General features: G+C 55.8%; 1 protein-coding gene across 1 annotated transcript in view; it reads left to right on the top strand.

Annotated features, from left to right (window-relative positions):
• ATOH8 (atonal bHLH transcription factor 8) overlaps positions 1 to 23,660 on the top strand; it is a 31,184-nt gene extending 7,524 nt beyond the window's left edge. The window contains exons 2-3 of the mRNA XM_021697621.1: positions 1,870 to 2,061; positions 22,610 to 23,660. Coding sequence (XP_021553296.1) covers positions 1,870 to 2,061; positions 22,610 to 22,615 — 198 coding nt within the window. The 3' untranslated portion in view covers positions 22,616 to 23,660. The remainder of the gene's footprint in view (positions 1 to 1,869; positions 2,062 to 22,609) is intronic.
• Positions 23,661 to 24,494: the final 834 nt, after the last annotated feature.

Here is a 24,494-nt window from a genome sequence, read left to right as displayed (position 1 = left end):
GAATGCTGGTCAGAGAAAGCCTCCTTAAGGTGAACCTGCCCCCGGGGTCTGCTAGCCTGGGAGAGCTATAGAGCAGGAGGTGAGCCCAGATGGCCAAAAGGTATGTGTGCTTAAGCTCTACACTGAATAGCTAAATCTTCATCCTCCGAGAGAAGAAAGGGTTTTGAACACATTTCTAAACATTCTGGAGCCCCCTGATGAACATGGAGGTAGATCATTCATTTATTCATTCATTCTCTCATTGAACAAACCCTTTGGAGGGCCTATTAGGCACAAGACCTGTGCTAGGCCCTGCAGATGTGAGCCTCCCCCCATCAGCTCACAGGGAGACTGGCCATTAAATGAGTCACAATAATCAGGAGTTAAGGACAGTTGGGGGGCTATTAGAGCACTGTTAAGGGCAGGTGTCCACTCCAGCACTCCTCCCCTTGTCCCCTGGTTTAGGGTTGGGAGGGGAGGGTCAGAGAGAGCTCCTGGACAAAGGGAGAACAAAGTGGATGATGCATTTAGGGCCCCATCTGAGGTGACTGTCTTATTCATGCTTTCTCAGTTTCTGCACCAGTGACAGGTCGGGCCGGGCAGTTCCATGTGGTGGGGGCCTTAGAGGACCCTGTGCATTGCAGGATGTTTAGCAGCGTCCCTGGCCTCTATCCAGCAGGGGCCAGTACCATCCTCCCTCCCCTGCTCCCCAATACTGACAGTTAAGAATGTCTGCAGATATTGCCAACAGCACCCCGAGGGACAGAATCATCTGCAGTTGAGAACCATTGGCCCAAAACAGGGCCTGGTATATGGGGGATACTCACCAAATACTTGTTGAGTGGACCTGCTGGGGCGACCCACTCTGCAGGATGGGGTTAATGGGTACCAGAGTCGGTGGTAGGGGTGGATGCTGGGTCTAGATCTGGAATGCCAGAGAGAGGAGAAGGAAACTGGAGCCCTGGGGGCTGGGTGAGTGGTACCTCAGAGGAGTGGTATGGGCTGTGTCGGTTTGCCCCCGTCAGATGGACGTTGTGGGGTCATTTCCACATCTCAGCTCAGAGCTCAGCTGTCGTCTTCATTGTTTTTTGCTCGCATGCACGGTACAAACATTGGCGGACAGTGTTCGAAAGTTGGACGCTCTGTCTCTTCACCCCGTACAAACCCCTGTGCAATTAGTGAGCGTCTGCTTGGCGATGAGTCACTGACAAGCATGTCAAGTCTGGTTGGGACTGTAAATATTTATGATGCACCTGTTGCATGCCCAGCAGCACTGCAGGTCCAGAGGGCATAAGGAAAAAGAGAAAAGAAAAAGAAAGCCCTCCCAGCTAAGCACTGGCACGTTCCTTCTTGTATGTTCCCAGAGTCCTGGGTACCTAACTCTTTTATGACATCTCTCTTGAGTGTGAGTTCTCTGAAGTCAGGAATCAAGTTTTTATTTGTAGTTGGACCCCTGCGTGTCCAGCAAAACAAGGGTCGCTGAATGAGTGAGTGAATGGCGTATCAGAGCTGAAAAATCTGAGAGACTCCTTCTTAGGGAGGGTGGGGGACAGAGCTCTGTCATGGTGGGAACTCACATGCTTCATTCCTTTTGCCTTGTGGGCGTGAGCTGAGCCTCACTTTCTTCCCCTACACAGTGGGAACGTGGATGTCTCCCGGAGTTTGTGAGTGGACGAGTTGAGATGCGTGCGGGAAAACAGTGGGTGCTTAGAACAGAAAATAGAATACTGGTCAAGGGATTCGACAGGCCACCTCTGCTCCCCGGCGGTCCCCTCTCGGGCAGCGGGACGTCATTGTGAGTGGCCCCGTTTGCCTGGCCAGGGTGCCCTGCTGGGCTGTGCTCAGTGCAGAGCCCCCGGCAGCCCCTCCTGATGCCTTCTCAACCCCCAGGTGCCGTGTTACTCCTACGGGCAGAAGCTGTCCAAACTGGCCATCCTGAGGATCGCCTGTAACTACATCCTGTCCCTGGCACGGCTGGCTGACCTCGACTACAGTGCCGACCACAGCAACCTCAGCTTCTCCGAGTGCGTACAGCGCTGCACCCGGACCCTGCAGGCTGAGGGACGTGCCAAGAAGCGCAAGGTACGTGCCAGCCACGCGGGCAGCAGTCTCCGCAGGGGGTCGGGAGAGGTGGGAACGGAAGTCGGGGCATCCCACTCTCCCCCAGGCTTCTGAAGGGGCCAGCAAGATCAGCCTCCTAGAGGTTTGCTGGGAGTCGCTCCCTGGGATTATGGGGGTGACCCTATTCCTGGTCCTGGGGCTGGCGGGTACCTCACACAGGCACGCTGGGCCTGGGTTTGCTCCCTTCATGTGGAAGATGGTGTATCTGAAGCTCTTTCCGGTTTTTTGTGCTCTGGCGCTGATGTGCCCAGGTGGCCCCTGATAGCTGTTGTATCAGAATGAGCCAGAACGAGATCCTCTGAGCAGGGTCTACAGACCAGGAGAGCCCCTCGGCATGTTTGGGAGTATGACTTGGCCTGTGCATTACCTGAGGCCGTGCATTAAGGCGAGTGATGTTCGTCATTCGTTCATTCATTCTGGAGAGATTTGTTGATTGCCAACCATGTACCATGCATATTGGGCAGGGATATAAAGGTGACAAACGTGGTCCCAGTCCCCATGAAGCTCCCAGGCTGGCCAGAGTGGCCCTTCTGCCAGTGGATATGGGTGGTACAGTATGGCAAGGTGGCCTCGGAAGTCTGTGCTAAGGGCAGCAGAAGGGCTGGCACAGGAAGGACAGCTTACCTGTCCTGCCCAAGGGAGTTTGAGAGGGCATCTTGGTCTGGTCCCTCGATCTGGGACCGGAAGGACAGCCAGGAGGTCACCCGGAAGATGAAGCAGGGCACAGCGTCCGAACCAGCCTGTAGCAAGCTTGATGGGTTTGGAGAAAGATGTGCAGGGGGAAGCGTGGTGAGCACAGCTATGGTCCCTGAATGGCCTGTGCCCCCGGCCTTCCCACTTGGGGGTCAGTGCCAGGCAGTACTGAGCAAGCCTTATGGCAGCCCTCTGGATCTCTGTTCCTATGAGGGGAAGAGACATAGAAGGCAGGACCCAGCCTGTGTCCGTGAGGTGGGTGGAGGCTGGGAGAGACGCCTGGCCCCCTGGGCATCCAGGGATGGAGAGGGTCGGAGAGCCAGGTGACTGGCATCCTCCATTCTTCCTGGCCTGCCTCTCCCTCTCATCCCTGACATTCCTCCCCTCGGCCCCCCTCCCCCTCCAGCAGGCTCCTCGCTGGGTCCTCCATGTTTCCCAGAGGCCTCTGGGCCCTGAGCCAGGGAGGCCCCCCATGGACTCTCCTGCCTCCGCCGGGGAAGGCCCCGCACGTCCTCCCCGCCAGCCAGCCACGGCCGCTGCCACGGTAATTGGACGTTGCATTCCTGGGAATGATTTAACGTGGACCAATTAGATGAAATCCTCATCGAGTGGGTGAGAGAGGAAGCGCCACTGGCTACTGGCAGGGCAGTTTTCCTCTGGAAAGTGACACGGGTAAATTAAGGGCCTGATTGATGGCTCCATGCAGGGCTCTGTGACAAGGGAGGTTTATAAACTCTGGGTGAACTTCCCGCGGCATTCGGGCGGCCTGGAGGTGTGGATGGGCAGGGTGGGCAGGCGCCATTTGCTCCCAATCCACCCCTCAGCCCCTCACCTCCCCCCGCACATCCCCCCTCCTGCGCCGAGACAGGAGGGCTGACCCTTCCCTTCCCTGTTCCTTGATTGGAGCAGATAGAGTCCTGGGCTGGGGAGGACGGAAGGGGAGTGGGGTGAAGAAGATGCCCAGCAGAGATGAGCTTTTGGCTCCCCCTGAAATCCCTTCAGGTCTAAGGCACCTTAGAGACCATCTGGTCCAACTCCCCATTGCCCTGATTGGGAGACTGAGGTGGCAGATTGTGGTTCGGGGCATCCAAGTCCCTCCTCATCACCTACCAGCTGTGTCGTCTTGGACCCATTTCTCCACCTCTTCGAGCCTCGGTTCTGTCGCTGATAAGTGGGCATGGTGGGAACGTCATTAGTGATTTCTCAGGCCCTTTCCAGCCTCCGTGCCCAAGTGGCCGTCTTGCCTCTCCTCGGAAGAGCAGGGGGTATCCTGTGTCCCCTCCTGCGGTATCCTGTGTCCCCTCCTGCTGGGTGGCTGTCCCAGGGGCTGTGCCTGCAGTCAGCATTGCCAGGAGGACGTAGATGGACAGGGTCCTGGAGGTGCCGGGACATACGACGACTTGTCCAGTCCCAGTGTTCTGCCCTGGCAGGCTGGGGGTTCACGGGGCCACCCTGTTTCTGTGGCTTATGCTTTCCTGCATGTCTGTCACTGTGCAGGTTGGTGAGTCCTGAGATGTCCTCAGGGAGGGCCCAGTGACCTGCCCAGTGGCCCTGAGTGGCTGGGGCAGGCCACCATTCTGTTAATCGGAACCAGGGGGACTGGTGTCCCTGGAGATTCACTTGATGATTCATTCATTCAATGTTTATTGAGCATGTGCAGTGAGCTCTGCACTGGGGCTTGACCCTCCATAGTCCCTGTAGACAGAGTGGATGGATTGAGGGCTCAGATCGAGCCCCTGTCCCCCCTCCCCTGTGGCCACTGAGGGTTTGGGGATGGGAGTGAGCCAGGCTTACATCCTAAGGAGAGAGAGGGAAAGCAAAGAAGGGAAGAAACTAGAGAACGCGTGCCCATGTAAGTGAGTGGCTCAAAGGAAGTCCTCTGTAAATGGCAGCTGTGACGGGGGTGACCCTCACCAGTGTGACTGATAGCAATTTCAGCTTCCCCTCGATGGCGCCCTCACAGTGAATGTGTCCCCAAGAGGCCGGGTGACCCTTTCTCAGGACACCTCTGTGAGAGATCGTGCGCAGCGTCCTCTGAGATCCCTTGTAGTTCTAACGAGCTGCCTTGACGGCCCCCCCAGACCTGTGTTAAGAATGGGATTTAAAGTGAATTCAGCAGCCCCCATCTCCTGCCAGGCCTCAGGTGCCCCCTTTTGCCCATCTCAGCCCTTCCCTGCCAGGGCCAGAGACCTGCATCCCTTGACCCGTGGGTCCTCTGTCTCTGGGCCTCACAGGACACAACTTCGAGGGTTCAGAGCCTCGTTTGGAAGCCAGGGTCATGCAGAGAGGCCTGTGTCGGAGGCCGGAGGCCGCCCAGCCCGGGGATGGGGGCGGGGGCGGGGTTGGGGGGGGCGTTGTCATGGGGGGAGGGGTGGATGGGCCCTAGAGAGCTCAGTTCTGACTCTGTCTGTAGTTGGAGATAGCGCACGCTAAGCACCTGGCTCTGGGCCATGTTTCTGCAGCTCCTGTTTTTAAAGCAGCAACTCCTGGGAGCTTCGGAGGAGGAGGAGAAAGAGGAAGAACAGCAGGACTGTTTCACACCTGGGCTGGGGCGGGGCGGGGGGGGGAGGGGGGCTAACCAGACCTGCAGAATAAGAAAGGACCGATTTCCCACAATCCAGGGTGCCCCTTTCCAGCGACTTTAACCTCTGGAGTAATAATCAGAGTAAACTAACGGCTACAAACATTGACAGCGTAATTTCAACCCTGGTGCTAAATGGCCAGCAAGTCTGTTCCCTCGGGGTTGCTTGCAGGCCATTTGGGGATGGGGAGAGAAAAAATGTCATGATGCACTGAGTTCAGGGCTATTCCGGAAGCGTGGGCAGTGATTAGGGGATTAGGGCCCCCTGGGGCTGTGCCAGCTGGGGGGAGGCTGGGGGGAGGCTGGCTCTGCAAGGCTGGGAGGTTGCTCCTTACCCTGTGGGTGCTCTGTCCCGGAGGAAGCGCTGAGGCTGGTGTAGCTCCGTCAGACTTACGTCTTCCCTCTTTTCCTGCTACTTTCTAGACAGGGGAGGCTTTTCTTGGTGATGGCAGGTCCCATCTCATGTGCAGACTTCCGTAGCTTTGGTGTTGGGGACAAGCTGAGGTGGTACATTGGTTGTGGGTTGGGGGTCACTGGGAGCCAAGGATGTTTCGAGGGGCCCCTTACTGTCTGAGCGACTGAGCCCAGGCCTTGGACAGGACCTGGTGGCTCCTGCTGTGTATGTGGACCGTGCCCAAGCCCCAGAGCTCGTGAGGCAGAGTCTCAAGAGCTCCTGCTCTGGCTGGATCCAGTCGCCTGTATGCAGGGCCTCCTGTGTCCCCAGAGTGTCCACCGAGGGGCACTGCCCTGGCTCTGTCCCTACCTGCATGTACATAGTCACCCCCACTGGGGCCTCCGGGTCTACTTCTGTAAGGTAAGTTGTCACCAGAAGTGATTTCTAAGGCGTTTTGGGGCCGGGCTTTCTGAGTTGAGGTCCCTCAGCCCCTTTTTCTGTCTGAATGACTAAACGCCTCACTCTTACTTTCCCTGTGCCCTGCGTGGGCATTTCACACAGATCTAAAAGTTGCTCCCAGAGACTGCTGGGACCCCCGTGCAGTGTGTCCCAAGAACACTGATAATACCTGAGGTTCTTAGAGCCTGGATTACATGCCGGGCGTAGTGCTTAGGTCTTGTGATGGATCGCCTCGTGACTCTTCCCGCCAACCCTGCGAGGTGGGTAACAGTGCTGTCCCATTGCCCAGATAACAAAGCTGAGGTTCAGAGGCCTGAGGAACTTGACCAAGCTCCCTTAGCCAGTAAGAGAGGTGTGCGGTGGCCCCTGCCCTTCCCTGTCCTGCCTCCCACATGGAAGTGGGTGTGCGAGAGGAGCTTCTTTTTCCATATCCTCCCGGCCAAGTTACTGAGTTAAATACCATTTGCCTTCAAAGCCCATAGAGTCCATCTATGCTGGGAAGAAAAGGGGGGGTGGATGGGAAACCACCATCAAATTCCCTTCTAGTCATAAAAATGGATGCAATGTATTTTTTCTGGCATTCCAATTACATAGACGTTTGTCGCCAACTGTTTGGTCTAACACAGAGTGTTCTCTCAGCTGCCGTTTCTCCTCTCACATTTGACATCATTAGTCCACAGGTCTGGCAGGCACTGGGCTGGAGGGATCACTGGCTGGGGAGCCTCACAGGTGAGCTGGGAGCCAGCTTCCCCCCGGAAGGCAGAGCTTGGCCCTCTGATGTTCCCCGGGTGGTCCTGGGGGCGGTGGGTAGAGGCGAGGTCCTGCTTTCCTCTCTCCTCACACACTCTCTCCACCCCCCTCCTGTGCCCTTCTCCAAATTGTGCCCCTCCTGACATGCACTCACAGACCCCTCCCTTCTCCCCAACATGGAGCTTTGGGCATAGCAAGAAAGAACCAACCACTCATGATCAGAGAGCCACAGAGACGTGGGAAGAGCCCTCTGATGCTCTAACTGATCACCCTTGGGGATGCAGAGACCTTCAGAGAACGCTTTCCCCCCGGAGCACCTCTTTGAGCCAGGGTGCTCCTCTGGAAATCCCTGCAGAGGCTCAGTGACCCTCGGCTCAGAATGCTGGAGAAAGGGTGCCTGTGTAGGTGAGAGTTAAGTTGAACCCTACCGTTCTTTTCAGTTCTCTGTGGTGCTGGCATTTAACTTTAAGGCATATGAAAGCATAACAAGGAGACCCTCAGCAAGACTGTGAAGTAGGAGAGCTTTGGGGCCGGAGACCTGGGTTTGAGTCCTGACACTGGCACTTTCTAGCTGTGTGACCTTGGGCATGTCACTTAACCTCTCTGATTCCCACCCCCCATCCTCTCATCCGTAAAGTGAGAACCACATGCCTTCCTTGCCACCTTGCTGGAAGGATTAAACAGGGTCCCATTTGAGAAAAGGCCGGCACATTCTCAGTGAGTGCCAGAGAGGAAATGTCAGGAATTTACAGCAGTAAGATAACAACTTCCTGTGGAACCCCACGAAGTACTATCTCAGGAAGGGGCAGTGCCTGGGGTGGATGAATGACTGATCAACCAAAAGGCAGATAAGGATGAATAGCTCTGAATGGGGGACCCGTCCCTCACTAGCACTTCAACCAAAGCCCTTGGTCCTGTACCCATAAGGGGAGGTGAGCATGCAGCCAACCCGGAAATTCCCGGGCTTTTGAAGTTCATGGATTTATACCACAAAACATGCCTCATGTTCGGTTGTGCAGTCATAAGGCTAATAAACTGTCGCCAACAGCCTTGTGGACCATGTGCTAAGTGTCCATGGTCTCCCCGACACCGCACATACATTATCTGTACCTCATATTACACTAACCCTGCAAGTGAGGACCACTTCCCCCATTGCACAGAGGGGAAACTGAGGCGGGGGGGTGGCACGTGCCCAGGGCCACGTGGCTAACAAGTGGTGGAGTCGGTTCGAGCCTGTGTCTCTTTGGTTCCAAACCCCATGCTCTTCAACTCTGGAGGCCTGCTGGGCCCTCAAGCTCACCTGCTGCCCCACGGGGTGGCCCTCACCCGGAGGCCCCCCGGCAAATAGGCAAATAGCTGGGTGCTGCGCCTCACCCGGAGCTCTTACGTAAGCAGCCCGGGCTGCAGCACGCGGAGGCTCCATTCAGCTGCAGGGAGCCAATAGCCCGCCGGGGGCGGCCCTGGGGGTGGCGCCGGCTGGGGTGGGCCGGGGGTGTCATCAGCCCCCAGCACCTCCAGCGCTGCCCCGCCGGCCAGGCCTGACACCGGGTTACGTCGCCTGGCGGCCTCTGGCTGCAGCTGGGAGCACGCCTGGTTCCCATTCGGGCCGCTGTGGTTTTGATTAGCTGTTCTGCGGGGCGGGCCTGGTGGCGACTCCATGGGAGCTCCGCGGGAACAGAGGGCCCCCCGCCCGGCCGCCGCGGCCCCCCCTCCTGGCAGCCCCAGACTCCAGATGTTCTGAGCGCTCGCTGGGAAGGCCTGCTGGCGCCACGGAGGGCAGAGGGCAGGGAAAGCACGCGAGCTGGAAGCCCAAGCACTCAGTCACCGCAGGCCCTGGCAGCCCGCCCAGCCCGCTGCTGGCACATTCCCCAGCTCTCCCCTGGCCATCTGTTCCCAAAAAACCCTTTCAGAGCCTCATCATCACTCAGGATACAACAGCGTGAGCAGCTGGTTTGGAGGCAGAAGGGAAAACCGTGCAAAAGGTCCTTTGTGAGAGAGGAAACTCACTTATGAATAACAGGGCTGGACGCCGTAAAAGTTGGCGGCTGAGATCCTTGTTTCTCAGGCGCCGCTGTTTTCTCTGGACTTTTTATCTCCGGTTTTTATTTTGTTTCCCCTCGTTTTCTTTTTATGTTGCTTCTTCCTCCTCTTATACCACTTATGACTTTTCTTCCTCCTCTAAGGTGCCCGAAGACCACCTAATTAGTTCTCCTGGATGCTGCCAGACCCTCTTCCTTCTCGAAACTGTTGAAATTGGGGATCATTGGAAGGGACTGTTTTCATAAAACCTGGGCTGGAGGGGACAGACGGGAAGGAAGGGGCCTGGGAGGGACACTGTGGGCAGGGCCCAGCCGTCAGTGTTCGGGTCTCGGACAAGAGGCAGAGAGACGCCAGAGATAATGTGGAGCACTCTCCCCACCCCCAATCGGCTCCTCAGAGCAACACAGAGGTGCTTGGGGAACACAGTGGCGTTAATAAACACCCTCGTGCTCGGGCCCCTCGGCTGATTGCACTATGACATGAAGCTTTTTTTAAGAACTGGCTGTCTCTGCCAGGAGCTTCTGGGAGATGCCTGCCTGGAATCTGGGCACCTCCTGGGAGCAGTCACCGGTGGCCTGTCGGGAGCCCACGGGGTGCTGGGGCAGGGCTGGCAGCTGGTACACCACATCGGGGAGGAAGGGAGATAGCAAAGCATGGCCCGCCTTCCTCACACCCCCTGGAGCCCGGATGTGGAGCTGAGAGTCAGGCAGGGGGCTGCCAGGTGGAGGTGGGGAAAGGGATGCCTCCCAAGCGTTAGAGGCTGGAGATTTCATGGAGGGGGGGCATGTCAAGGCCAGGGGACTGGGCGTCTCCACTTTCCTTTCTCAATTCCCCACACCCTTTTTCCACTGCCCCCCCACCCCCATCCCAACAGACCCAGAAGCTCTGGAGCCCCTCACCACAGCAGTGGGGAAAGCCTGACATCCCGCGTGGTGGTGGTGGTGGGGGGGGGGCTGGCTTCTTCCAAGCCAAGGACTCTGGGCATTGGAGGGCGTCTGTGTGTCTCATCTACCTTGTACCCAGGCCCCTGCATTTCATTCCTTTGCCCTCCTTTCCTCTCTCCTTCCCTCCCCATTTTAGTTGGAGAGAGGCAGCTCCGGAAAGGCCAAATATTTATGTTTATTGCAATTTCAGGGCCATTAATCTCACCATCTGAAGGGCTCCGAGTGGGCTGAGATCTACCCTCCCTGCTTGGTCTCAATGGGCAGGTGTCTGGGTCTGGACTCTGAAGCTCACCTCCGCTCTGCCCTGGGGCTGTGTGACTGGGTGGCCTTGCTCAAGTGTCCTATCTGGAAGATGCCCAGCCTGCCTCCCGGACCTGCTCAGGGATGGATGCACAAAGTATGTGAAATTGTCTTGTCAACTCTCTCCTCCCTCCCATGTCTTCTGCCTGAGAAATTGGTCTTCGTACAGCCAAAGGTGAGGAGAGCCTGGGCAAGGAGGAGGGACCACTGGCCTCAGGCCCCTGGTTGTAACGTGGAGCCAGCCCAGTGACCAGAAATTGCTTTCCAGCCCTGAGGCTTTCAGAGGACAAGGGAGGCCGAGGGAGGACAGGCCTGCCCACCGCCCAGCCCTGAGCCCCTGTACCCAGCACAGCAGGAGGCCTGGATCAGTGCCAGCAGGCCTCGGTTCCTTGCCTGCCCTTGAGCCCGTTACCCCTTTCCACCCGCCCTAGCAGACCAGAAAGCTGGTTCTAGGGGAAAATATCAATCCCTGCCTTCCTTGAGCTCCTAGTAAAAATATTTCTGGAGGGAGAAGTAGGGAGCCATTCCTTCCTTCAAGACCCTCCTGCTCTCCACCCAGAATTCACAGCCCGCTGGGACCTGGCCCAGCTGCCCAGCCGCTCTAACTCAGTCGGTCCCCACCTGAGCTCCTCCTAGCAGCTCTGCCACAAGCCGGGTCTGACTGCCTCGATCCCTGCTCAGGACCCTCAGGGGCTCCCCCCAGGCCACGAGTAGAGGCCACACCCCTCCCCCAAGTGACCTGGCTCTAGCTGGTCACTCCCCGTGTCCCAATTTACACTCTAGCAACAAGGAACTCCTCGCCCAAAGGGGCTATTTTTGGTCTCTGTGCTCATGTTGTCCCTTCTGCCTGGAATGCCCTTCTCCCCTGTCTGTCTGGCTAACTCCTGCTCATTCTAGAAGGCTCAGTTCCTGCTGGAAGCCCTCCCTGACCCCTACCCAGCCTCCTCTTCAGGGCCTCACAGCGTGGCCACTCTGCAGCCTTTACCACAGGGGTGTGTATAGTCTACTTCAGGAATGTGTCCTGTGATACACTGTGAAGTAGTGATATAAGACGGTCTATTGTGTGATCTGCTGGAGCTCGTGTTATGTCATTACATTATATTTTTAGCTGGTACATTACATGACATATTACATAATATTGTAACCCCTGCGCTACATTACGTCATACAGTGTTTGTGTAGTGCGCTTCTTTAGCCAGACTGGGTGGCCTTTCACTTTTGTGTCCCAGCTTCTGGCACATAGTAGGCCCCTAAATAATGATGCAGCGTTCCTTCAACTAAAATCCACATAGCGGGCGGGGGCTGAATCTTCCTATGCTGAAGGCAGAGACTCGAGGGAAGGATAAACTAGGGGCTTCAGGACACAACCAGAGAAATGCCCCTGTGTTCCCTCAGGCCCCTGTTTGGGGATCTTGTGTCCTTATTCCCTTGAATCAGTGAGGAAATCTTTGCAATGCAGATCACAGAACCCCCTCAAGCTGCAACTTAAACTAAATAGGGGCTCCCGTTTCTCAGGAAAGCTGAAGGGAGGCGGCTGCTTCCTGGGCTCCAAGGCTTCTTTTGGTCTTTGCCTCATGGCTGCATAGTGGCTGCCACAGCACCGAGCACTTCATCCTCATGCTTCATCCAAAGGCAGGACAGGAACTTTGCTGGAAAGAGCATTTCCCCTCATCAGTTCAGTCGCCCTGCCCAGACATCCCCTACCTGCCCTGGAAGAAGGGGTGCCCCCCGCAACCGTAACTGAGAAAGGCACCAGGATCTCTCAGCTGGGAGTGCAGCAGGCTTAAATAGCCACGTGGCTCCTCCCTGGAGGATTGACCCTATTTTGTGACAGGGTGGTTTTCTTCTCAGTGGACCTAACCAGGGTCACCACCTTAACCACACACATTTCACCATGGCTCCACAAAGTTAGAGCCAGTAGCTCCATTTTCAGCTGCCAGCACTGCCAGGTTAAAAGAACCTGGGGAGGGGGGAACCTGGGTGGCTCAGTCGTTAAGCGTCTGCCTTCAGCTCAGGTCATGATCCCAGGGTCCTGGGATCGAGCCCCACATCGGGCTCCCCGGTCCGTGGGAAGCCTGCTTCTCCCTCTCCCACTCTCCCTGCTTGTGTTCCCTCTCTCGCTGTGTCTCTCTCTGTCAAATAAACAAAATCCTTAAAAAAATAAAAAATAAAAAAAAATAAAAGAACCTGGGGGGCCAGGCCAGGCCACTAGTGTGACCTTGTACCTCTCTGCACTATGTCTTAGAGTTTGCAGAGCCCTCTCGTGCCCCTTATTCGCTTGCCTCCCACAGCAGCCACCCAGGATGCACATTTCTAACCATGGCAACTAGATGGGGAGGCTGGGACCCAGAGGTGAAGTCACCCAGCTCAGACAGCTGGGCAGGCCGGGCGGGGTGAGGCAAGCTCCTCAGCCCCAGACACAGTGCTCCTGAATCTAGACCATCTCTGTCCTCTGCTGCCCCCAGGGTGAGAATGTGAACTGCAGAAGGTGTCTGGCAGTGCAAGACCCCGGGGGCCGGGACAAGTGGGTCTGAGTGTCAGCCCAGCCACCCCTCTGCCCCCAGTGACTTAGAGAAGGGATACCAGACTGGGCTGCCCACCTAGGACTTGATTCCATTGCCAGGCAGAGGACACCCTGTCTGTCCCTCTGCTGTCGTGTGTGTGTGTGTGTGTGTGTGTGCACACACAGGTGTCCTGGTGAGTCTGTAGGCACCATCTGTCAGGGTCGTGTGGGTTGAGTTCCTGTCCAGGGGGGTAGAAGGTGTGGCTGAGAACCACCCACCCACTGCACGACCCTGCCGCTCTCCTGCCCCCGCATCCCCACCACCACACACACACAGCACGTGCCTGGGCAGCCAGTGTGGTTTTTTGCGAAAGGTTGACCTGCTTCGGCCCACCCACCCCCTCGGCATAGACACACAGCGATTCTTACTTGTTCGGTCTCTTTAGTTACATGAGCAGAAAAAGATGAAGAAAGCATGAGGGCCCTGCACATTGATTTAAGAATAAATACTTTAGAGTGTTTACTATGTACCAGGCATTGTTCTGGGTGCCAGTCACTTCAGAGAACAAAACAAACAAAGGCCCCCCCCTTTGGAGTGCAGAGCTCGGGAACACAAAGGCCATGCATAAAAGCTCATACAAGAGCCCCAGGGGGCCTTCTCCAGAGCCCACTACCCTTAATCTCTGCCCAATTCTTACAAGCTTCACTCCCTGGTGTCTCTAACCAGAGCAGCTGAACAGAAATAACTCACTGAAGTGGGAGGTCAGCTCCTGGAGCAGGTGCAGGGACAGCACCCGAAGTCACAGCCGGTGCTCTGATGGAGTGGGAAGAAACAGAAAAGCAAAAAGAGCAATGCCAGACACTCCGGAGGGCCAAGAGGCTCGTGCCATGTAGTGTCGTGGGGGAGGGGGCCCCAGAAGCCTCAAGGACCTGTGGAGTCTCCTGTGGCCTGATGTTTCTGGGCTTGACCTTGGGTTGTCAAGAGGAAGCTAAAGTACATCCAGTAACGTCTGACTGAGAATGCAGGGAAGTGCATCAGTTATCGGGAAGGGACCTGTCCAAGCTGTTTGGCACAGAAAACACGAGGCTTCCTTTCTCTGGGGAAATCTGCTCCCGGGGAAGGGCTGGTTCTAGGATGTCAGCGCGGGGAGGGCAGGGCTCCTTGTCTCTGGCTTATTGCAGGATCCCCAGTGCTTCAAAGGGAGCAGGCATGGTGTAAACACGCAGTAGATAGTTGCTGAATGAACGGAGGGGCGGAGGGCTTTCCAGTTGCGGTCCACAGCGTCTAACAGGCAACTCCTCTGTGCCCAGTACAGACCTGGACCCTGGCAGGCTGAGGTGCAGACGCAGTCCTGCCTCGGGGAGCTAATGGGGCAAATGGCAGGGAGCCACACACACACACACACACACACACACACACACACACACATGTGCGCTCTGACACGGGGCTGCCCAATGCCCAGTGCTTTGCATTGCCACCGTTGTGCTCCTGAATCCTCCCTACAACATTGTGCAGTAGATCACGGTTATTACCATTTTATAGGTGAAGAAACGGAGGCACAGAGAGGTGAAGTAACTTGCTCAAAGTCACACAGCTGGTAGAATGGGGAAGTCAGGATTCAAACAGAGGCCGTGTGAGGTGCTCCTACGGCAGGGCTTATTGCCTGTGAGTAGGTGTGTGTGTGCACGTGCATGTGGGTAAACTACTCGGTTCTCTTCCAGTCTTGGCCTTTCCGTGGTGCAGCTGGAAGCTACTTCTGTGTCGTCGCTGATGGACAGGAAGGGTGGCAGTGGGTAGGGAGCCCTGATCAGAGATATCCCACCCTGGCCTGGATCCCACGGTGCCTCCAGAATCTAGCTGTGAGGGGCCTAGGGAAGGTGAGAAGGAGCAGGGGAGGTGTTTTTCTCACCTTAAAACTGCATTTGCACAGTTTTTATGGAAGTCACTTGATTTTGGGGGGCTGTCCGGGGACCTCATGACCACCTATTATTTCCCCCACTGGTCCTGAAATAGCCACAGCTAGGCTCCTTCCTGGGGGTCTCCTGGAGACACCCTGCGGTCTTTGCAAAGGCTCGCTGGCCAGCACTGGGCAAGAATTGGCTTGTCTGCTTGGTGTGGCATCACCCCAGCTGTCAGTTGCCGTGAGGACTGGGGAGGGAGGCACCGAAGATGCAGAGGAGTGGTGAGGAGCGATCCCCAGGTGGGGAAGGAGCAGGCCTGACAGGGATCTGTCGACACGATGGTTAGGTGTGAGTGTATGTGTGTAGTGTGTGTGGGAGTGAGGGGTGAGAGTCATGGGTGAGGGCCGACCGGGGAGCTGCCAGGGAGCAGGGCCGTCCTCATCTGGCTGGGCCACCTGTCTGCCCAGCTGTCCGCTCCCCTCCTGTCTGAGTGCCTCTTCTGGTTGTGGGGGCAAGATCATGGGCTCCTTGGGCTCCTGGGGTCTGGAAGAGCAGTGGGTAGCCAAGTGGAATTGGCTGGACAACATCGCAGAATGGGAAGCAGATGGGAAGCTGCAGCAGCTGGGCCTCAGACCCTCTCTCGGGCCAGCTCGACCCTCACAGTGCCCTGTGCTCTGGGTGGGGTGGGGGCCAAGAAAGACAGGCTGACGGACGGGAGAGATAAACAAAGGAGAGGCCAAGAGAGAGTTGGCGCAGAGACACACAGGCGAAGCATGGAGAGAGAAACCGAGAGACTGGCAGCCAGAGAGAGTGGCCTGTAGCCCAAGAAGGCGTCAGCATGGTGGGGGCTGTGGGTCTCCCTGGCCGTCCCTTGCAGGCTCAGTGAGCTCCTTATGGGCTCTGGCCCTGGCTCTGGGAGTGCCAGGGCTCCCAGGGCCAGCCACCTTTCCCTTTGGCTCAAAGGACAAAGACTGAGATTTTCTTAGAACCCAGGAAGGTGGCGGCTGGGTGGATGGCTTGGGGACTTGCCAGACCCGCTTGCCAGTGCCAGTGAAGAAGCTGCTCTCCAGAGGTCAAGGGGTCTGCCTTGCTGTCCTGCATGCTGGCAGGGTGACCTAGGGAAGCCAGGAAACTGTGCCAGCCTCCATTTCCTCATCTGCAAAATGGGAGCAGCGATGGCCACTTCCCCAGGAGTGTGTGAGACAGCACACGCAAAGGAGTAGAGCGTGGCGCCCGGCACGAGGCCACCCTCAGTAAATAAATAGTAGCCCTAAGCACTGATTCACTCACTTCTGTCCTTAGGCCTAGGAGGATATGGGTGCCGAGGACGACAATGCCTCTTCCTTCCTTCAGGAGTTCACGGTGGAGGTGCTTGGGGTGAGCGAGGGGATGGTGGCCATCATACCACCAGTAATTCGTGGCACGGAGGCATGTAGGCGTCCATATATGGTACCTCGGGAGCGCAGAGGAGAAGCACATTTTTCCCAGCCTGCAGTGGAGGTGGGGGCAGGCGGGTTAAGAGACTGGACTCCAGTTAGCTCTGATTATCCCGGACTGGGGAGACAGCAGGGACCCGGCCACAAAACCCCGCCCTCTCGGAGGTTACGGTCCAGCCGGTAAAGCTCTAGGACAGTGTGGGGTATGTGGACAGCGCCCCCTCAGTCTCAGCCGGCCCACCTGGGACCAGCTCCACCTCTAGCAGCTTAGCACAGGAGGGGGCCCCAGGGCTACCTGCTCCCAGCCTCAACACTGTCTGATGCGGTGGATCTTTCTTATGTCATGGACTGACTCAGGTTGGAATGGATCCACTGGGCTCGGGAAACAAGGGGCTTAGACTGCCGGACCCACTCATGCTCCCGGCCTGGGGGGCTGGGGCCCGCTGGGTAGGGGAGCCTCTTAGCAGCGTGGACAGCTGTCTGCACACTGTAACCTGGAGCCCCTGGCAAGCTCGGCCGCTCCTTGAGGAGCCAACACAACAGCGACCGGGCAGGTCGACGGTGCGGACCAGCCGCAGTGGTTTGCGGCCTCACCCCGGAGTCACGGTGTCGGCTGCCCCAGGCCGGGACTCTGACCCCGTGCCTGTCACAGGGCTGGCACCCAGTAGGGACTCAGTACGTCTTTGTTAAGTAGATGAATTCTCCCAATTCATGGTCCCCAGGAGGCTTCTCCCGGCTCACCAGGGGCTCTGGCCCCAACTCTGCAACTCTTAGATGGCTGGGACCTCAGAGGGCCCTCCCAGCCCGGACACAGTGAGATCCTTGATTCACACCATGTTCCCGCCCTCGGAACATAGCAGCCAACTCCAACTGCTCATAAATTTCCTGCCTGTCACCCCTGGCGCCCAGGCCAGGCGAGGTGGGAGGCGCTGGGGGTGGGCTGGTCCATACCTGCTTCCAGTTCCCTGGGAAGTTGGGAGGCCAGAAGCCTGGGCCTGTGCTTATGCCCAGAATAATCTCAGCAGCGCCTGGCCCACGGAGAAGATGGGAAAACGCATGCGCCAAAGGCAAAGGCGTCCGGGGCGTGGGGGTGTTTAGGGCTCAAGCAGCAGCTTACGGTGCAGTCGGCACAACCCAGTTCCACCTTCTTAAAATTCTATGTCCATGTCAAGGATATGTAAATAATAAACATTTTCTTTTTAAAATTTTTTTTTTTAAGATTTTATTTATTTATTTATTGGAGAGCGAACAAGAGAGAAACAGCATAAGAGAGGAGAGGGTCAGAGGGAGAAGCAGGCTCCCCGCTGAGCTGGGAGCCCGATGCGGGACTCGATCCCGGGACTCCAGGATCATGAGCTGAGCCGAAGGCAGTCGCTTAACCAACTGAGCCACCCAGGCGCCCAATAATAAACATTTTCTAAAAATAAGTAAATAAATAAATAACCCAAACAAACCAACAAAATATACCCTATAGGTGTATCTAAGCCTGAGAAAAGTAAAGGAACGGTAGTCACCCCACGTTCCCAGGGGGGAGATTGAGGTGACTGAAATTTTTCCCTTCTGACCACTCTTCTGTACTTTCTACACTTTCTGTAATTAACATGTACTACCTACGTAATTTTTTTAAAACTTAACTGCTTGACTGAGATGACGTCAGTTCACCCACTGGAAGTGTACCGCTGAGTGGTTTCTCGTATTTTCGCAGCTATGTGCAACCATCACCGCAGTGCATTTTAGAACTTTCTTCTCAGGCGAGAAAGACACCCCGTATGCTTTAGCTCTCCCTTCCTACCTCACAGTCCTCCCTGCCCCCTGCCCCCAGGGAGCCGCTAGTCTGTGGGTTTCCCCCCTCTGGACACTTCATGTGAATGGAATCCTAGAACACGTGGCCTTTTGTGACTGGCTTCTTTCACTTAGCACACTGCTTTTGGGGTCCATCGTGTTCTAGCATGTTTTAGTACCTCCGTCCTTGTTCTGGCCGAATAATATTCCATTGTATGGATACACCATACTTTGGTTATCCAGTCATGAGGTGATGGACATGCCTTATGTAATTTTAGAAATTGTGTCTATTTTTTTTAAAATCCATCAAAAACAAATTGGTCAATATGACAGTTGGTTCAATGTGACTACTTCTGATTACTTGAGACTTTTCAGACTATGATGCCATTTTTATATTTTCGGACACCCGTTCGTCAAAGGGAGGACCCAGCTTTTTGCAGGGACATGAGCCAGCACCTTCCCGTGCCTGCACGGTGTGCCAGGCCCTGCCAGGGCCATGGCTCCTTTGTCTCAATGACTCTTGGCAACTGACCTGGAAGGCAGGTACTATTACTGTGTCCTCTTTAAAGATGGAGAAATTGAGGCATGGAGAGATGAGCCCGCCTGTCCAGGGCCCTGTGGCCTGCTGACTTTGGGACCACAGTGGACCTCACAGTTCTGCATTTGCAACCAAACACAAAGGCCCTTCCCAGCCCACATGTTGGTGCACTGAGAAGTGAAAGATAAAATAATACCTAATAGTGTGGGTCTTGAAAATACATCTCCCACGTCGTCCCTGCTTGTCTTTTTTTTTTTTTTTTTAAGATTTTATTTATTTATTTGACAGAGAGAGAGCACAAGCAGGGGGAGCGGCAGGCAGAGGGAGAGGGAGAAGCAGGCTCTCCGCCGAGCAGGGAACCTGATGTGGGACTAGATCCCAGGACCCTGGGATCATGACCTGAGCTGAAGGCAGACACTTAACAACTGAGCCACCCAGGTGCCCTCCCTGCTTGTCTTTCATAGTTTTGTTTTAAAATAACATTTGAAATCTGACTTCTTTTTAGGAGAAACAAACAAACAAACTGTCAGGATTTCCATTCCATTGGATCTTTTTCTGCATCTGGAAGAATATATCCAAATTGCTAAAATAGAAAAAAAAGGATAATTCGAAAATAGTGAAAAATGGTTAAGTAGGTAGAGTGGACTGAAAATGAATATGAAAATCATAAACTGAAAATGAATTTAAAAGGTAAAACACCTGAGATGGCAGATAGAGTCATTTTTTCAAATGCCCCTAAAGTGGTAAAATTGCACTGTAGTACACAGAAGTGATTGAGAGAGGAAGCCAGTCCTCGTAAAGCCAGAGAAAAACTTGGTAAGCAGAGGAGGTATAATTAGAAATAAAAAAAACGGGAAGTGAACAAAAGTGAAAAAGGTGCAGCCCTGTTCCAGGTTTCATAACAATTACCCAAAGTTTCCCTGAAGCGTAGGCATATTTACAAAAACGCTAAGTTACATTTGAAATTGGAAACATATTCCGTGGTATATAAAAGTTATAGTAAATAAAATGCCTGTGACTGGAAATATTTATTCACTTGTTCAACTAATATTTATCGAGGTGCTCCTATGCATCCGGATGGTTCTAGGCTCTGGGGCTTCATCAGCAAACAAAACAGACCATGTCCCTGTCCTCGTGGAGCTGATGTTCTGGCCACAAATGAATGGACAGATCAAAAGATGATTTCTAAATGTGATAAACTCAACCACTTTGCCACACTGACCAAATCCCCTCCATCGAACTCAACACGTCAGAACCACGGAAAGGGACCTGAGAGGCCATCTCGTCCAGTCACGTTCAAAGTTTATTTTCATGGCAGACTCTGTTTAAAGGGTATCTTCTATGGTAAGGGGCTGGGACTTAGGGGGCTCTTCAGAGCAGTGAGCCAAGAGCCTTTCCCAGCTGTGGAAGGGGTCTGTGGTATGGGTGGGCTCCCACCGCCCACCTCCATGCAGGAATCCCAGCACATGCACCAACCAACCAAGGAAGTCTTACGTCAAATGGGGCACAGGGGGAAGAATACTAGGTGGTCTCAGGTGCCAGGACCTCCTCCTCCTCTGCGAGGGGGTCTGTGGTATGGTTGTCACAGTGGGGAGTATTTGCCAGCCATCTCCTCTGTATTTGTAATTACCTGCCTGTAATTAATACACACGCACACACACCCTGCCCCTTCTGAAGGGGCATCCGTGGGTTTGTCTCCTATACCCCAAGCATAGCTGGTCTATGGAAGAAATCTGACTGAGGCTGGACCAACCTGCTGCCCCCACTGGGCATTTGGGTTCGGATGCTGAGGCAGAAAAGAAGCAGATACTTGAAGTCCAGGGAAGGGCCACAGATTGCCTCAAGGTGCAGTTGTGATCACAGAATCAAATGAATTCAGCAGATAGTGGGTAAATAAAGCCAGGCAAATTTCTTTACTGCAGGACTTTTTAGAGCCTTTAATATGCTTTAATATATGTAGTGACTTTCCAAGATGGGGCCAAGGTCTGTGGTATTTCCCAGACTTATGGGCTGTACCTCACCCGTCTAGTATTCTACGGCAGACCCTTTGGGGAGAGTGTGTGTCCATGTATATGTACTTACACTTGCTGTATAAGTGAAGGAATTAAAGCACAGAGAGGGAGGGTAAGTTCCCCAAGGTCACAAAGCAGGTTAATCTCAGAGGAGGTCCTGGCACCTGAGACCACCTAGTATTCTTCCCCCTGTGCCCCATTTGACGTAAGACTTCCTTGGTTGGTTGGTGCATGTGCTGGGATTCCTGCATGGAGGTGGGCGGTGGGAGCCCAGGTCCAGCGTAGACACCAGGGAAAGGGCGGGATGGGGCACTGAAGGTCAGGCTTTGGGGAGAGGAACCGGCTCCATTGCTCTTGGTTGCTCTTGGGTGGTAGTCATGGCTTCTGCAGGGTCCGAGAGCCAAGAGAGAGCTTGGGACAGGCGCCTTGAAGGAGTGGCCAGTAGGACAGCTCGGGCCGCCGGCCGAGCCAGCTTCCTGCGCCTTCCCCCAGACCGCAGGCGGGCGGACGGAGAGGGCCCGCCCAGGCAGCCAGCGCCCGGCTGACGCGGGCTGTAAATCACCCCTGGACCACAGGCCCTGTGCCCTCCCCATGGGTTTCCTTCCCGCCTCTTAACCCTCCTCCTCAGACTCGGTCCCAGGAAGCAGATTCCTGCCGGGGCCAGCCGCGCACCGCAGGGCGGGCTCAGGGGAGGTGAGCCTGGACGCGGCGCATCAGGATGCTCCCACCTCCCGCGTTCTTTCCTCCCTCCTCAGCCTCCGTTAGCTGGGCGAACCCCCCTCCTCCTCGGACCCCCACCTCCAGCCCTGCCGCCGGCCAAGCCCAGCGCCCCAGGCCTGCGAGGCTCCCCAGGGCCTGCGGTCGGCAGGCCCTCCAGAACCGTGGTTTGGCGGCGGCCCGGCTCCCCAAGCCTGCAGTTGAGCCGGAGCGGCTTCTCTGTGGTAGAATAAACACTGTCGATCCGGATTCAGATCCTGCTGTGGCCAGCTTCCCTCGCCTCCTCCAGACGGGGGCGATAGCTCACCTCTGAGATGGGGGATGCGAGCAAGCCCCCTGGAGTGGCAGAGGTGCCCTGCAGAGGTTTTGCTTCAGAAACATGCAACTTAGCTGTTTGTTCGGGGTGGTCACAGGAATCACAGAGAAGCGGTACCTGGAGCTGCTTCAGTAGGAGTGGGCTGCCCCAGGTTAAGGCACTGCCATTACTCTGGCCTGTTCTGGGAGGACGTGTCCTCGCAGACCCTCCCCAACAGCTCCTAAAGTCCCAGCAGCCCCTGTGACCCTGCCCCATCTCCTGCCCCTTCCTGGTAGCAAGTCACACCCTGTGGTCACTGTTCTCAGGAGCAACTGCAAGTCCAGCTGCCAGAGCGAAGGTTCCAGAGGTCAGCACGGTGAGGCCCTTAGAGATGGTCTAACCTCTGTGGTTTCCAAACCGTGCTCCTTAGCACCCTGGGTTCCCAGAGATGTCCCAAGCCTCACATTGGAGGGAATGCACCCTGCGACCCCCTTGCCCTGTGTCCCCCCAGCCTGCTGCTCCAAATACACCAGACCATGTTTCTCTGTTTTCTGTGTAGGGCTGCCCAGGTCAGACTTTATTTCTACCGCTTAAAAAAAAGTTCGACAATTATTGACCTGGTCCAGCTGTGTCATTTTATAGATGAGAACGCCGAGACCCAGAGAAGTCAAGTGACTTGTCTCAGGGACCCCCAGGTGGTGGGTAGAAGGGCAGCACCTCGAGTTGGCCCCGTGACTCCAGGTATAGTGCTCTTGTCTGAACAGGAGGGAAAAGGAGCTGCGGATGGCCATTCCCATGGGGTGTGACCCGGAGGATGGTGTGATCAGCAGCACTAGGTATCCCTGAGCTGCTTCTAGCCCCTGCAGCCCTGCCCGTTTCCCCAAACCGGCAAAATCAGCAACGGCTCTCAAATGCAGAGTGCGGAGTCAGGGGACAGGCTGGGCTCTGGGGGCAGCCGGTCCTGGGTTCAGATGCTGGCGCCGTCACTTACTGAGCCCATCAAGATGCAGTTCCCTGCCTGGGCCACACCGGTCCCTCCTGGGACAGCAGCAAGGAGTAAACGAGAGGAGGTGCTGAGGGTGCCAGCACATGGGACCAGTTGGCCTTTAGGATACGGGAGTCGGGAGAGTAGGGTTTCTTCTGATCGTTGGTTGTTTCTTTCAGGAGTGACTGGCCCCAGTCTAGGCCAAGGATGCTGCTGTGGGCCCTCTTTCTGGTCAAGCCCAAGGAGAAGGTGAGCTCTCCAAATCCAGCCTTGTCTTCTTCTCCAAGATGCCGCCAGATGCTCAGACCACTGCCTGTCAGGGTGCAGGGGCACATCTGCCTTCCTCGCACCCTCCTGTCCCCCCTCAGCCACTCCGGTGACTCCGCACTTTGCCCTCTGCCTGGTGGGGAGGGGAGAGCAAAGCCTCCCCCTTGCCCAGGGCTGCAGAAATTCATTGCCAAAGATTCCACAGAGACACTGAACAAATTGTGGTGATAACAGCCCACAGTGAGAAGCCACACCATTGCTCTATGACTTTGGCTCCTCCCATTGCCAAAGCCATCCCAAGCCAAAGACGAGTCAGCCGTCCCACTGGAAACTCATGGAAGGGATGGGCATTTGGTGACCATGGAAGTGCTCGACCCTCTGACCTGGAACTCTCTTTCTACATTGGGCCCTGAGCTGGCTGGGTACAAGATAAACTTTCTGGGGGTGGCGAGAGAGGGCTGGGGGTGCTTGTACGGAGTGGGATATGAGATCCTGGCCCTCTTCTTGCCCTCCCACTGGCTGCCCAGGCCTCTGACCCTGATTCTCAGTGTTCCTTGGGTCCAGGCTCCTTGGGCTCTGAGCATCAAGGCAAGGGAGGAAGGGGGAGGAAAGAAGCAATATTGACCATCCTGTACCCCACCCCGGGGACTTGCCCCACCAGGGTCACCTAAAGGGTCTTTGTTCCCCAGCCAGCCCAGCCAGCCACTCCTTGCCTGTGGCCCACCCTCCTGGCTGGGAAAACAAGATGGTTCCCTGCATGAAGGCCAGTAGTCTGTTCCCAGTTATGCAGAGGGGCAGAGGGGAGGAAGGGACCAGGGGAACGGGTCAGTAAGTTGGGGAAGGTGCGGGCAGGGGGGGAAGGTTAAAAGCCAAGGCCTGTTCCTTCCTTGTGCTCAAAAGGCCAAAGCTGTTCACATCTGTGCTCAACCATCTGCTTCAAATTGAAGTAAAAGCCCCAACATGTAAAGAAAACACTTGCTCGTGTTGAATGGACTCTGTGGGTAACCAGGACCTTGGCTGGTCAGTTGCGGGCCAGTTGTGCGGGAGGGGAGAGGCTGGTCTCGGCCTAGAGGTCGAGAACCCTTCAGGAAGTGGGCAGCGTGTGAGTGTGTGCATCTGTGTGTGTCAGGGGGTAGGGGGCCCTCGCCATGACCTCAGCCTGGACTAGTGACCAGGAGGCCTGGTCAGAAACGTGAGGAGCTCTTTCCACTTCAGACCTCACTCACTTCATTCAGCCCAGGGATGCCCTCTCTTGTCTGCTCCTCAGGCTCCTGGGCTGGGGCCGGAGGGTCTGCAGGCCCAGCTGGCAGACAGGAGCCTCCTCCCCTTGCACTAATGTTTCCCAGGCACAGCCCTTTGCCCAGGACCAGGTTGTTGGGCGGGCCTGGATCTGGGACAGAAGCAGGGGATCTGGATGGCTCAGAGCACTCCTCAGAGCAAAGGTGCCCTGGAAGCCAGCCAGACAGAGCGGGCTTGGGATGGGGGCAACAAGGGGACGCTTAAGAAAGGTTGGTCACCTGGGGATGCATGGGTGGCTCAGTTGGTGAAACAGCCGGCTCTTGATTTCTGCTCAGGTCATGACCTCAGGACCCTGGAATTAAGCGCCGAGTTGGGCTCCGTGCTCAGCAGGGAGTCTGCTTGAGGATTCTCTCTCCCCCCCCCCCCGCCCTTCCCACTGCTCGCACACACTCTCTCTCTCTTTAAATAAATCTAAAAAGAATAGAAAGGTTGGTCACCTAGGACTCCAGGCACAGGTCACAACCCCACTCACTTGTCTCTCTGAATTTCTGAGTAATA

The sequence above is a fragment of the Neomonachus schauinslandi genome, chromosome 10 (assembly GCF_002201575.2).
Source record: "Neomonachus schauinslandi chromosome 10, ASM220157v2, whole genome shotgun sequence".
Lineage (NCBI taxonomy): Eukaryota > Metazoa > Chordata > Mammalia > Carnivora > Phocidae > Neomonachus > Neomonachus schauinslandi.
This window is presented reverse-complemented; position numbering and strand designations above follow the sequence as displayed.